This window comes from Labrus bergylta, chromosome 11 (genome assembly GCF_963930695.1).
Source record: "Labrus bergylta chromosome 11, fLabBer1.1, whole genome shotgun sequence".
NCBI lineage: Eukaryota > Metazoa > Chordata > Actinopteri > Labriformes > Labridae > Labrus > Labrus bergylta.
Window position 1 is genome coordinate 3,407,770 of NC_089205.1, and position 15,880 is coordinate 3,423,649.

The 15,880-nt window shown below is 42.2% G+C and overlaps 1 protein-coding gene across 4 annotated transcripts in view; it reads right to left on the minus strand.

Annotated features, from left to right (window-relative positions):
- Positions 1–15,880, minus strand: part of LOC109996710 (unconventional myosin-Ic) — a 77,315-nt gene that overhangs the window by 38,220 nt on the left and 23,215 nt on the right. Inside the window, exon 1 of one of the 4 annotated variants that reach the window (XM_065960771.1) lies at positions 4,567–5,033. The exons of 2 other annotated variants lie outside the window; for them this stretch is intronic. In XM_065960771.1, coding sequence (XP_065816843.1) covers positions 4,567–4,584 — 18 coding nt within the window. In that variant the 5' untranslated portion in view covers positions 4,585–5,033. Of the gene's footprint in view, positions 1–2,834; positions 3,049–4,566; positions 5,034–15,880 lie in introns of those variants that run through there. One more of the 4 variants, XM_065960770.1, reaches the window with a different exon arrangement.

Below are 15,880 nucleotides of genomic sequence, written 5' to 3' on the forward strand. Positions count from 1 at the left end.
AATAATATCACAATAACAAGTCCACAGTACGATATATGGCTTGTTCTTTTTTTCTAAAGACCTATTAATTCATACCATCACAGGTCCATAAGGGTATTCAGACACTTTTGTTCTCATGAAAATGACTATACTGTTACATCCTCATCACATCTTCTAGTCTTCAGAGCGCTTTTTACACCGCAGGTCACACCTACCCATGCACACCATTCAAACATTGATGGCAAGTCTCGTTACTTTCTCACTCACTTTTTTACTTTTCTGCTTCTTGTTATTTCACCTCCCTGTGGTTTCTCTCTCTTTCTAAACGAGAGACTGTACGAGCATGTCAATGTGAAGCAGAGAAAGGAGGAGAAAGCAGAGGGATTTGATCATCCAGCCAGCCTGAGAACAATAGCAACTCAACCTTTACATCGCCCTGGGTGCGTGCACAGAGCTCAGATGTCACACTGTTTATGTAAACCTCCTCTGACCTGCTGCTTTCAGTGCATGCAGAGCTCAGGATGGAAGCACTTTTTAATAATGTGGTTTGCAAATGGCTTAAGTCTCAATTCTGACACGTTTATCACAGATATACTTGTGTGTTTTTTTTCAACTTTGTATGGCACTTGTCTACTTGTCTTGATGGGATTGAAAGTCACTTAACCCTAAACAAGGAGGTCAAACTAACTTTTCACTCTATCTGCCAATGGCTGGGAAGCCAAAAATGTTATATTTAATTAAAATATATTTATATGAGGCTGATTTGTACCACAGAGAGGCATTAGCTGTCGCAGTAAACCAATCTCCATAAACTGGAGCAGGACAGCATCACTAACCACTGCTGTCTACCTGCAGCCCCCGAGGAGCCGCGGCTCAACACTGGGAAGTCTGGGTTTGTTGTGTGATGGTCCGCAGGAAACATAGCACTTAGCAAAAAATTATAACAACCTCCTCTGAACCAACCAACAAACACTTCACGTTACTAAATGTTGCTCTGTTTGGAACCTGCATCACGTCAGGTAAAAATGTAAACGTGCATTAAACATAGAGTTTGACGAACAGCTTGATTAAAAAAGGGGGCGCCATCAGGCCGATGGTGGGCAGCAAGGGTCAAAATATGCAATACAAGTACTGACGGTCACATACATACAATACGCATACAAAAAGGGCTCACAGTTTGTTTTATATTGATAGGGGGAACCCGCCAATGACCTCACTTATTTTGTCAACCAATTTAGATTTTTACCGAGTTTTGGTGAGTAGGGGGGTTCAAATTTTGGACCAAAATCCGGAGTCCAACATCTTCATGTACAAATGGTCCAGGTTAGATTTGCATAAAAGGAGACTAGAGAAGTTTTTTTCTACATTTCTGTGAGATAATACTTGTGAAACTTCTGGGATTACAACCAAAGAAGAGAAATGTGTGTTTGAGACGGAGAGACGTTTCAGCTGCTAGCAGAATGTTTTCTGCTCTTTTTCTGCATTTTTCCACAATGAAGCAGTGATCTGGCACAGATTCCTCATCTGTTCTGTACAGGCTGGTAGAGAGAGAGGGGCATGACGTGCAGAAACACTGAAAGTCGATTCAGGTTTGAGATGTGAATGTTGTCTTTGTGTGAGTGTAATAAGACTTTAATGAATCCAAGAGTGACATCAGCAGCCATACAAGAGTTTAAGGTGCCCACGGTCAACCTGAGAATTCACCGAACAAGGAAGTGGCTTTCAAATCACACCATAAACTAAAATCTGTTTACGCAAAGCCTCTAAATTTGAAGCAACAACACATTTTCAGTAGCCAGGTTATAAGCCTATATGGTGCGTCATTAGTCTCTTTGTCTTAAGCCCACTGGAGCTGATCACTGTCACAGAAAAATTACATTTGATGTTTTACACCTCTAAAAGAAAAAAGTATGTCGTCTACATCTGCTTAAGGAGATTGACAGCTGAAGTGGTTAAAGAACCGCAGCATCAGCCTCTGTTATGTTAAGAGGCAGCTCAAAAGCCTAGGGATGTGGATGTTTGTAGAGTTGCTGAAATGATTGGTATTTAGACGTTACAATAACAATCTAAACTAAACACGACTCTTTGGGTGCTGGTGGTGCAGTGGTTAATGCATGCGCCCCATGTACAGAGGCTGTATTCCACCGAGCAGGCGGCCCGGTTCAGGTCCGACCTGTGGCTTCTTTCCCGCATGTCATTCCCATTTAACACCCATACAGGATCCAAGTGTATTCCTGTTTAGAGTATGATAACGATGGAAATGCCCCTCCAGGCTGAGCAGGCTGCATGTTTTCATTTCAATCCCGCGAGGCAGAAAAAGCCGCTCCGCAGAGCAGTCAGACAGGTGAGACGGGTTGCAGGCTGCAGAAATGCATCCAGCCATACCTGAGGGCATGTGGGCCAAAACAACACAACCAGCAGATGGAGCTCTTTATAGATACCTGCTTCACTGGGCACAAGGGCTTTCACAATACCAGAAGTTTAAACTTAGATATCAAACTTGTAAAAGCTTGCAAAAGATTGCAACTTTCACTGCAATTCTTTATTTACAAAGCTGCTGCAACATCAGACAATGCAGGCTGCAGTGAAATCTAGGAGGGACTGAAAAACAGAAAAGATTTCATTCATCTTTATAGACGAGCAATAGGATTTCACTTTCAGTTGCAATCCGCCTTTAAGCAGCTGGTGAATAGTGAATATCTTGTTTGTGTTAATAACTGGATCTTTTGCTCTGTCTGTTGAATAACTATGTTTACCTTGAACATAAATAAAAACACCTATTACTCATTACTCATTCATATGAGACAGCTAGAAGTCAGCAGGTCAGAAGCAAGAATTTAGCAGCACTCCCTTACCCGACCCCATCGAGACTCCATGGAGAATCAGCTCTGTAGTCCAGGCACAATAATCCAAAAGCATTCAGACACTTTTCACTTGACAAAAATCGTCTGAAATGAGACTTAATGCAGCGTAGAACAAGTCACAAGTCTGAAGAGAGCGAGGCGAGTCCATCCTGAACTACCTATTGGAGTTGGAGTCAGACACCCAATGACAAACTGTGTCAGAAATCACTCTGTGCATTGTGCTCTCCCGAGCAGCCTGACAGTTACACACACACACACGCACGCACGCACGCACGCACGCACGCACGCACGCACGCACGCACGCACGCACGCACGCACGCACGCACGCACGCACGCACGCACGCACGCACGCACGCACGCACGCACGCACGCACGCACGCACGCACGCACGCACGCACGCACGCACGCACGCACGCACGCACGCACGCACGCACGCACGCACGCACGCACGCACGCACGCACGCACGCACGCACGCACGCACGCACACACACACACACACACACACACACACGCAGGAGCAGAAAAGAAGGCTCCGAAAAATTGAACAAATCCATATGTCTGCGTGTGTGAGAAATAAAGAATGTAAACCGGGGAAGCAAGCTTGGGAAAGTACCTTCAGAACCAACAAAGAGGCATTGAAGCTTATTGAAATGTGTCTTCAAACAGTTAATCTTAATCTATGTGGTTTTAAAGTAAGGTACATCATTAGGGATCTACTATAATCTGAATAGAAACGGCTGATTACTTTTATAAACTCATTTCTGCTCCGCTTGCTTCGCAGAAATGTGGGCGTGGCTGATGACATTTTTGATTGACATCTGCCGGGCTCCAAACACACTAATGTGACTCACTGTGCTTCCCTAAACTTTACATTTAGTGTTTCTACAATGCACACAGTTTAAAGGGAGTGCTGCTTGTGTGAAAGCAAACAGCCACTTTACCCGGACTATTTCCTCATACATTTTCTACGTGATGTGACGGTGAGCTGATGTGAGAATGCACCAGGAAATATTCTGATAAATTAACCACAGTATGCATGTCCAGTGTAGGATTTGTCCTCTCTGAGCTGATCATGGTCTAAACTTCAGGGCTTGGTTCAAAGCTATCTGATAGCTTTAATCCTGTTTGATTACTTTTGTGCCCTGAAGATGATAGAAACTGCAATGATGAAAGTCATTTCTAATACTCACTGTCACTGAATGCCAAAGAATGCTGCTCGGCCACACAACACCACTGAGTGACTGCCTCGCCCCAGGGCAGAGCACACACACACACACACACACACACACACACACACACACACACAGACACACACAGACACACACAGACACACACAGACACACACAGACACACACAGACACACACCTTGTCAGATATCAAATAGATTCAAATTCAAAACGCTCTGACATCAAAGTGATAAAATCAGAGATGCTGTGATGAAGGAGGAGAGAGAGAATAGAACTTTTTGGGGAGATAGAAGTGTCCTGATGACAAACAAACACAGGCTGTCTCACTCACCTGCCTGCCTCACCTGTGTGTCCTTGAAGATCAAGAGCACTCAGTCAAGGTTGCTACACAAAGCAGCTCCTAACTCACACAAACTCCAACAAAAAGTTAACCCTTAAACAACACAAAACCTCATCTTCCAAATGAAAACCCTAAACTGAACTAAACTGATTTTCCACCTTCTGACAGACTTTTTCGAGTGTCTGTGTTTCTTACCAGAGGTCTGTACTTCATGGCTCCTTCCCCTGCGCTCTCCAGTAATTTGGACCGTTGTGTTGTTTTTTTTCCTCACTCCCAGAGCGCAGGAATAGTCCAGCTATAAGAATGTGGCCTCCAGTGCCGCGTCCCACCACTATTTCGCCTGGGGTTTGTTTTTAGAAGCTCTCCCCCCGGCCTAGAGACCCAGCTGCCATGGCTTCTCCTCTTACTGCTGCTCGCACACACTTGACACACACCTTGCACTGACTCTCCTGCTCGCCACTCGTTGGTCCACCTCTCTCCTCCCACCCGATAGAGGAAATAGTCCCTGTGTTAGGTGACACATAACCCCCCTCTTTCCCTCTCTCTCTCTGTTTTCCTTTCCCTGTCGCCCTCTCCTTAAGGAGGGGCACGTATCCTAAAAAACTCACCGTTGTTCCAGCACTCTGACTCTCACACACACGCGCACACACACACACGCGCACACACACACACACGCACATGCACACACGCACACACGCACACTGCTGAAGTGAGCCTGAGTGAAGCTGCTGTGTAACTTATATTCTACTTTGAACTCATGAGTAGAACAAACTCTACTCTGGGACGTAATGGACCAAGAAATGACCGTGTTTACGTTGCAGACGTAAAAAATCTGCACCAAAAAGGAAGTCTTGCCTGGAAGTCGTATAACGCCAACCTCTAGCTTCACCAGAATAAACTGAGAACTTCACATCTGGTGCCAGAGAGATTCTGGACAATGATTGCCGATGGGTTCAAAGAATGACTGCTAATAAAGAGTCAGCAAGTTTGAGCACAAAAGTGTTTCCTCTTCCTTTCCTCCTCCCTTTCTTTTTCCTCCTTCACTTCCACTCTGCAGGTTTCAAGATGAAGCAGAGCCCAGACAAGCAGCGAGGAGTCCCACTGTCATCCAGCTCACACACACACACACACACACATAATACACACACAGAGACACACACATACATGACGCACGCATGTATTCATGCACGCACAAGGACTTACCATCATTAGTCCAATCATATCATTACAGGGAGTGTTATTTCTCCAGACCAGTGTTCCACACACACCCGCATACACACCCACCCACACACACACACTCACCCACACACACACACTCACCCACACACACACAACCACACACACTCACTAGCTGCAGATCAAAGGCCTCCCCAGTCTAATTCATCTGCTTGTAAACACTAATAACAGCTGACATCTAACAGGAGATGGGCGTGTGCGGCTGAGAACGAAGAGGAAGACAAGTTTCCACTACAGTGATGAGAGGAAAGCCATCGGTGGCAAGTTTGAAACTCGAGAGAAAAGTTTTGAAAATGTAGTTCCATGACAGTGTGGACAAATGTAAATGAAAAAATGCTTGACACACAGATGAAACCTCAAGAGTCCCTGAAGCCAGAAACAGCAGGGCATTATGGACCAGAGGCCGAAAACTGAAGCTTCAAAGAGCAGAGCAGCAGCAGGAGAGCCGGGTTTTATAACCTCATTAGGATGAGTCTCTGCTTCCCGTTGATCTGTGCAAATAGTCTCATGAATCCAACAAAGTGCTGCTCACTGCCTCTTAATATTCAAAGTCTCTTGATCCATCTCACTTATGCAATATCAGGACGAATAAGAGAGAATCTTGTGTTACCTGAAGGCTTGATAAAAAACACAAGAACAAAAGAGAAGAGCAGATTATTGAGGGAAACATGGAGTTCACTTTCTTTAACCTGCCTCAATTTCTCGATTAAATGCTTGTATCAGTTACTTTTTGTTTCGCTTTTAGAGACGTACTTTTCAGATTCAGCTTTTTTCAAAAATGTCCAAAGGCAGCTGAGCGTCTGTTCTGCATTTTCTTGTTTCTCCTGTTCGTGGTAAAATTTTGCTCCGTCAACTCTGCAGCTCACAAAAGGTCAAATAAAGTCTCAGTCAAGGTCATTCCATTCATGGTCATGTTCATGCTCTTTAACACAGACAGAAAATCACTCCAAGTGTCTTTCAAATGTCACAAAAGACCTTTAAAAAATAATTGTAGCAGGGTGCTGGTAGTGTAATGGTTAGCACGTGCACCCCATGTATGGAGGCTATGGTCCTCCAAGCGGGCGGCCCGGGATCGAATCCGTTCTGTGGCTCCTTTCCTGCATGTCATTCCCCACTCTCTCCCTCCATTAAAGGCACAAAAAGCCTAAATATAAATCTTTAAAAAAAGAAATAATTGGAGCTTTAACTTGCTATAACTGCTTTTCACAACACAACTGACCATGAAGAATCATTCAGTGTTTTTCCACTTACAGACAGAGTGCAGGTGTAATCTTCATTGTGTGTTTTGGAGTACTACAGAGACAAAGGTAGGAGAAGACAAACCTTTGAAAAACAGTGTGCGCACACACCTTCTCTTCCACACTGCCCTCTGCTGATCACCCCGTGTCTAAATGAAACTTGGTGAGAAGCTGTCAGCTTTTTGCTGAGGCAGATATCACAACGCCTAAGAATAACTCCATCACCGTCTCCCTGCTCGTGAGCAGAGCAACACACACTTTGTCCTCGGCTCAGCGGTGTCAGACTGAACTTTGTACTCCTTGTTTGATCCTTCACTCCCTGAACCCCTCACTCATCTCTCTCACTCTCTTGCTCTCTCTCTCTCTCTTTTCATTGCCAGAAAAATCAGAGCCCCTGCTGCAGGAATCTGAGTAATGTTTTCCAGACGCGCTCTCTCTCTCTCTCTCTCTCTCTGTGTGTCTCTCTCCCTCTCTCTCTCACCACTGTGTGAGAATTCAGTGGACAGAAAGCAAAGACAGAAAAGAAGGTGGAACTGTTAAACAATCAACATCTTAACTATCATTTATTAATCTGTGCAAATGTCTCCCTTTAAAACTGACATTCACTGAGTGTGGCAGTCTTTGAAAGGTGTGTGTGTGTGTGTGTGTGTGTGTCTCAGTGTGTTCCTGCAGGCTCATGCTGAGGCAGCATATTTGTTGGAGGAGTTGGAGGAAGGAGGGGCCGTATCTGACCCCCCATATCTCGCTCAGCTGTCAGACTTTAACCCTTTCTTATCCATTTTTCTTATCCAACTTTTACTTCACTTTCATCCAAAACTAAAGGGTTAATCTGATATTTTGACACCTGAGTACTATCACTGTATCATTATGCATGTGGGGAATTGGGCGTGATTAATCGTTCTATTAAAAGGTGTCCAATACTAACATTAGCATATAACTCTCCCACCCCACAAGGCACACAAGCAGATTCCAGACAAATGTGCAACCCACCCAGTCGTGGCAGCCTTCCCCTCCAGCTGAGCCTCGGGGGTCACAGGTGTCTGGCTGCAACTCAGTTATTTGATGCAGGTTAAAGTTTTTGTTGCTTTTGGTATTGAAGACTTATTTGTGACTCATACCTAATAAAAAACATTCTGCTTAGGGCCTCACTTTTGCCAGCATTGAATCCCCTGGTATCAGAAACAAAATCTGTCTCTCCTGGCAGCTCACATCATTATAAAAGCTATCCGTCTTTTATAACTCTGCAGCAATAACTGATGTGACATAAAAGCCCTATGAGGGGCATAAAGCCATGGAAACAATACAAACATTGTTTTCTTTATCGGCCTTTTGGCAAACAGAGAAGCTTTTCAACAGCAGACTCTGATGTCATGTGCAACCTTTTGACCGTTAAGTTTGTTATTGTATTTACTTTAGGGGATAGTTATGTAGTCCAGATTGGAGAAGGGGTTAATGATTGTAGCCGACTATCAAATGCTCCACTAAAATATGTGTGTGGTAGGTCATCAAAAGAAGCCTAAAAAGTGTTTAAGTAGCTGCTATGTTGATGTTCTCTCCATCACTCTTATATACCACTTTGGGTGGTGGGACAAATCAAACATTATGTTGTTTACATTGTGGGGAAGGGGGGAAAAAAAAGCTTAAATCCCACTGACCGCTCCGAGGGTAACACACATGACCTCCACTCCGTGGGAAATCTGAAAAGGGAACTTGACTTTCCCCTCCTGCTCACTCGCTCTTTATTTCTCTCTCTCTCTCTCTCTCCTCGTTCCCCCTCCCCCTAAATGTTTCTTTCCTCGTTCACTTCCTCTGCCTCAGAGTTTGTTCACAGTTATCTCGGATATATTTAGACATTTTCCACTCTCATTCCGACTGCCCATATGATCCGGAAATACGGCTTGGGAACGAGTTGTCGTGTAACATCATGCCACATTAACTGGAGGTTAAAATGTAAGGGTTACTGATCTTCAGTCATATTTCTTACCAAAAGCTGCCACAAGGGAAAGACAGAGAGCGCTGTCTGTATTGCACAAATAGGATCGGAACATTTTGGTATTGAAAGGTTGCCCACCGGGTGTGTGCAATACAGACAGTTTGCAGAAGTAATTTAGATAAACAAGAAGTAACCTAACATTGAGTGCCTTTAGGACTAATATTTTCTATTCTATTGTTGTAGTATTGGAACAGATATCTATATCATTTGATTTTTACTAGAATTGCACCAATTGGATGGATGCTCATCAGCAGCACTCACCATGCTGGAAATCCTGTCTAAGCCTCACTTTCAGTCAACAACAGACTGAGAGCTGGAGCTGAGGTGGGTTTTAAGCCTCTTGACAAACCGTTACACCACGCCCACCTGTCAATCATGTCAGCTATGCGCCAAGCTATGGATAACACAAATCAAAACGAAGCCAATTTTAAAAATTCACCCTCATGATGACAAAAACTAAGTCAGACCTATTTTGTTTTTTGTACCAGGCTGTAAACATGTTTATTTATCCTGTAAAAAACAGCTTTTTGGCCAGTCATGTGTATGTGAATTCCGGTGTTCCCAGAGCCAGCCTCAAGTGGACACTCGAGGAACTGCAGGATTTTGCACCTCCACATTGGCTCCATTTTTCTAGACCAATGGTTGCCACTTGGCTTTAACAAAAGATGCACACGTTGAGCTGCCCTCAAAAGAGCACACAATGCAATGTGCCACAACATCCCAGTTGCAGCATCCTCGACATGTTACATTTAATTATGTCACACTCTGTGCCCTCATGACTCATGGCCTCGAAAATTGCATGGAAATGAAGTCATGAGAGCAAACCTGCCTGTAGAAATCCCCCTGAACACGGGGAATTTCCATTTCAACATGTGCAAACCTAGCTTAGCAACACAAGCTAATGCTAAATACTGAGAATGTTCTTTTCCCACCTAACAGAGCCTTACACTACCTATAAAAACAACAAAGGTCTGATCATTAAGGGCAGTATCTAGGTAGATTTTTTTTTTACTCTAGGTAGATTGGTCTCTCAGTAAACATTAGCGATGCATTAACCTGATACGCTGGATCAACAGTGGCAGAAACACTGACCTCATTAAGGGAAGTATCGGTTTAAACTGCTCCAGATTCCACTTTCTATTTCATTGGCCTCAGGTTATCTTTGATTCCAATAATATTTTCAAAGCAATAACAGAGATAAGACACCATTTCATTAAAAGTAATACAAATATGGTGTGGGCAATAGATTATGGGTTGCCACTTTAGCTTAGTTGGTAGAGCTGACACCTCATATCGAGGTTACAGTCCTAAATGATTAAGGTCAAAAACATCAGATATCCTTGGACAGAATCAGCCTCCAAAAGAAGCTTTAGGGACGAGGGATCTATCGGTAATGCACTGTTGCATCATAATGAGCACGCCCTCTGTTGCTCTGCTTCATTTTCAACTTCTGCTGTTAAATTTTCATCAGGCTGATGAATCCCAGGCATAAAGGATGCTGCAGACTGTGACATCAGGAATAAAGCATGGGCCCAGGCCTTGTGGCTAAATAGCACCATGAAGCACAAATCCACATGTGACTCCAGAAAGATTAGCCTGGGATGGAGCAATAATGGGAAAGTAGAGGATAGTAAAGTATGTAAAAGTTGGCACATCTGCAGGTTTATCAAGTTCAGGGATGAGAAAATGTGGTTACAAAGAGGGCCTTATCATTTTATTCTCACTGCCAGAGGCTCAAATTGTTACTAATGAAACAATACTCCCAATTAGGCAGTAATAATTACTTTAATAATAATAATATAACGAAAGAAACAAATATAAAGCTTTCTTTTGACTTTTTTTTATTCCCACATTTATATTTTCAAAGTCAAATTCAAATAGTAATGCTTAACTCAATGAGTTTAACACAGAATTAAAGCTAATTTAAGCAACTTTTTCAGTGCAATTAACAAACAATTAAAGGGTTATTAAAGGACGTTTTACCTACTTATGTTTATTTTTATCTTCTATTCTATAGATAAGTTGTACAGTGTATTTTTGCCCAAACACCTTTTTCTGTGAAAGGAGCAACATCCTGAAACCTCCTGCGGACTTCACCACTTTAAAAAGAGTCACCAAGTCCTGGTTAGTTCACTAACAGACTTCATGTATTAGGAGCTATATCACAGCTCAATGTGTGTCTAACCGTATTGAAACTGTTTCTGTTATTTATACAAAAGCTCTTCCAGGGAAAGATGTGGCTATAAACACTATGATACTTGTATTGATGTCTTCAGTTGGTATCATATCTGTCCATATTCAAATGAAACAAAAATGAATAAACAATCATAGCCCAGTGTTTCCCCTATATGCATCTAGCAGCGGAGGTGCACGGCTGCTGAAATATGACCTCTGCTGCTGATTATTTTCTTTTTATGAGCAGAGAAAGGAAAGTAAAGGAGAGGAGAGGAAACAGAGTGGAAGAGAGTAAAAGAAAGGACAGGGCTCCTTAGAAACTAAAATTAAATTAATTTGCGCAACAGACTCAAATGTGACCATCGTTTTGAAATAAATGATTCATTTTCTTTCTGACTCCTACCGTCTTTTTCCACAGCCCACAAACCAGGTAAGGACAATAGGGTGGTGTTTGGTTGATTATTTTTTTCCAGTAAATGTTAATCATTATTTTAAAGAAAATATTTATTTTTTTAAATTGCACGCAACTAAAACATTGTTCCACTTCACCTCTGCTGCTACAACGCCAACCCAGAGGAAACACTGTAAATATGTCTATTTATTTCATGCAAACAACAAAATCACTAATCAAGATTACTAAAGAAATATTTCTATTTCTCATTCCTTCATGATTGCATTTTGTCATTTGTTCTTAATTTTTACAACTTGTTTGTATTTGACTCTGGGCTGCATTGAATGAGTAGGGGGCCATTTTGATGCTAAACCTTTCAATAAGTTTATAGAAAAACATCTCTGAAGTAAGTAGAGTACAGTCGATATCATGACACCACCTGTCTCCAATTTAATATTCTCAAGAAGCATGTGGAGAAAGTGGACAGATCTACACAATAGATGGATTTAACCCTAAAGAAATACACCGGCTACTCTCAGCTAAGTTACTGTGTATGTAATGTTCAAAGGAACACACTTCTGGGGGAATTTAGGCATAGGTTGATTTATTAGTTATGAGAAGAGCGATTGATTATCCCTGCATCATTGGATTTGGGAACTGTGATGCAATCACTCAAACCTGAATGCAATACTGAAGGAGCACAAACTACGAGTTAGAAAACAAGAAGAAGTCAGCACTAAAGAGGAACTAAGAAAGAAAGTAGAGAAGCCGCCTTAAAGTTGAGAATAAAAACCCTTATTAACTCACATTTTGTCAGTCGTATTGCTTGGTAAACAGAAGTCTTTTCTAAGTGTCATGTTTTACCAGGAGTTTTCCATAGAGGTATCCTCCTTATCCTTAATGATTGAAACCAGCTCAAACTCTGAATAAAGCAGTGACATCTTTGTTTTTTGATGTCAAGGTGGGCTGTGAGCTGAGCCGCTGCTAGCTTGTTTTCCAGTGCTCAACTTTTTTAGGTTACTTCTCAAAAACAAACAGACCAGGTTGTTGATACCAGTATAACACTGAAACCAGCAGTTTTAAAATCTGTTTCTCCAACACTCCTTGGTCGACACAGGTTAACAAAAGGGGCTGCGACCTGAGCTGCTGCTAGCTTGTTTCTGGGTTATCTGCATGTCAAACAGGTCAGGTACGAACCAGTACTAACACTGATTAAAACAGTCTTCTCTTTAATTTGTGTATATGTTGTTTTTCAGACGGGCTACAAGCTGAGAGTCTTACAGCTAAAACATGAGGCTCATGTAGATGAATGAGTTTATTGTGGTGATGAACTCAAAAAAGGAAAGCATCAAATGAACAAATCTGATTGGACCTTTAAAATTCTTAGTAAGGATGGGATTGATTACTTGCAACCATCAGAAGCAGCCGCTCTTCTATCTCCTGCTCTCATGTCTTTCTCTTTGAGTTGTTCCCCTTGGCAGCAGACCTGGCTTTCTTCCTGATATTCTGCAGGTTCCTCCACCAAAACAAAACAAAGCCTGTCTTGCAACTGGTACTAATGCAAGTCATTACAACAGCTACAACAATAAATACTTCAGGAACTCTTGGCCTGTCTTTGCTGCGGAGTACAACCTTCAGTGTGAGCTGTGAGAGAAAATCCAAAGATGGCTCAGACCTTAAACCTTTGACTACAAATCAATGGCTGAACCTTTAAAGTGTTAAATGTCTGTTTCAAAGCTGTTGTAAATCTGGACGTATATCACACAAAGCAAAACACGGTCAGACCAACAAAACCTGGACATTAGCCAGACTGTCATTCCATCACCGTCTCATGCCTTCACCTCTCATTTATAACTCCCCCTTTGTAGTTTACTAATTTCCAACCTTTTTATCAGCTTTTAAATTCTAACTAGGAATGAATCTGTGACAGAAACCTGTCAGTCAAGTCAGATTTGGCTGATTAAAACTACGTTGTAATGTTTTATTTTGTATTTTTTAGAGAGGCGGAAAACAAAGTCTTGTACCCCATTCTTAAGTTTAACTTCAAGAACGTTGGCTGAACTTTTACAATCATCCAGCAGACTAATTTTACAATGTACAATCAGGATGTTCACAGCCAGCTTATTTTCTAGTTGTTTAAATGAAAAATGTAATTCTGTTTTACTAGTCCAAAAGGTAAGAAAACGCTCAGAAAACAGTCAAAATTCAGTTATAATTCTCAGAGGGTAAACAAAGTAATGTGGTTTGCTAAGTGTGGCTTCAGTCCTCCCTACAACTTAAACCACCACATGCCTGTTCTTAATGTGGCTACACATCGCCAATGTGCCAGTTAAACCTGACACATCCTTCATACAACTTTATCTCCATTTTCTACATTATCAAAATACCCGAACCGTGCTGCTCCTACAAGATGCTATCCATTCATGTTGCCTGTTTGCATCTGGGTTGTAAAGCGGGGAGTGCAAGCCCATTAACTCTAGCTACAGTCAGTTTATGGCTACTAGTGGCGAGCGGCTGCTTTGCAGTTTGAGCGCAACCTTTGACTGCTAAAGTTAGCAGCAGCTAGTGATAGATAACTACAGATAATTAAAAATTAAATGCTTTATTTAGTTTCTGTTTTAATACATGTATTTTTTCTGGAGCACCTCTGCAGATAATGTGATATCACGATGTGAATATTCAACACTGAAGGGATCCCAAAACAGCTGATCCCCACAAAATAAGCTAGCACCAGCTCATGTTGCAACCACTCCTGATGAAGAGAGGTGTCAGAGAAACACTCTAAACATGGACGTAAAGTCTCAGATTGTTTTCAATGTTTAACAGCTTTTATAGGATTTATACCAGTTATTACCTGATCTGTTTCTGCACAGGAGGGAACCTCTGCTGATTATTCCATCCTGCTAAAAATCATATGAAGAATGAGCAAGAGGTTGGTTTATTTAAGTTTACAACCTGCAATGTTGTTGCTCCTACATTGCTCAATGTACAATGATGCAGCAGAAAATTAAGTGTAGAGTTTGACTGCAAGGTCACGAAGTGTCTTCAACATCTACAACATGATGATTTCAATAGCTCACTTGTGAGGGGAACCCCAACTCCGAGAACGCTACATGATAGATAAAAATTGCTTGCTTTTGTACCAGACTCAAAATAACAACAACCTGGATGGTTCCAAGTCAGAATTTAAATAAAAGAAAATCTAGAGATAGTGTCCAGGGTGGGCAACGGGGCAAGAGAAACGAGACAAAAGGAGAATAACTGAAAAGATAAATGGCAGCACGGGGAGGAGGTGATGTCAGAGCCAAAGAATGCAAGAAATGTAGGCGGCAAACGAGAGTCGGCAACCAGACACGAGAAGGTTGAAGAGAGAGAGAGAGAGAGAGAGAGAGAGAAATATGACGAAAGAGAAGTATCAAGAAAGAGGATGAGAGGCAGGAAGCTGGTGACAGATGGTGAAAGTGTGACAGTCAGGAGGACTTAAGATACTGAACGAGTGTGTGTGCGTGTGTATTGTCTGATATAAAGTGTTTCAGCTTACTGTTGCCCAGCCCCTATATTTACATAAGGGTTTCACAGGCGGCAGATAGACTCAGACTGTTCCTGTAATGTCTCTTTCTCTTTATGTCACGGTTTCTCTCACTGTCCTTCTGTCTCTTTCTCTCTGTTTCACTTGCTGTCTTTCTTTCTCTCGCCATCTGTCTCTTTCTGTACGATCTCTCTCTCTCTCTTGCTGTATTACTCTTTTTCCATCCTTCCCTTGTTGTTTCAGTTGTTCTGTATGCCTCTGTCTCTCTCTTGCTCACTACATCTTCCTCTCCGCTGTGTCTCTTTCTGTCTCTCTCTCGCTGTCCTTCTACTTGTCTCTCTAGATCTTATACATTCCTGTATCTCCTGTCTCTCTGTCTCTTTTCTCTCCCTCATGCTCTCCCATCTCTCACCCTTCCTGCTCCTAGCTAAGTGAATCACCAAAGTGTGTGCGTGTGTGTGTGTTGTGCACGTGTGTTTATTAGTACCAGACAGATTTAAAAGTATAGAACAAAATATTTCAGCAGCAGACTAACATTTCAAGTGGGATGGACATTTTAAGATGAATCTAGGAAATTGGACTATAGAATTTAAATATTTACACACATACACAAAATAAAGAGACACTTTCTGTCACTCACACACATACACACCCACTTTTCCACTGTGGCAGTACTTCGGTCATGCAGGTCATTTCCTTAAGTCTCTAGAGTCCTCTTTTAAGTCTGTGTCCCGGTTCAAACTAAGAAGGTAACTAGCAGATTTGTGAGCAGAAGCTGCTAACTGCTATATGATCCATGCACCAAACACTGCTTTTAATTTAATAAACACCCAGTTTAAAACCTGAGGGTCCTCGCATCACAGCTGGTGCTGTCAAAGTGATGCAGCAGGCACAGTACAAGGTCAACAAGTTAGAAACAGTTATATATAGACATACAGGAGAGGCAC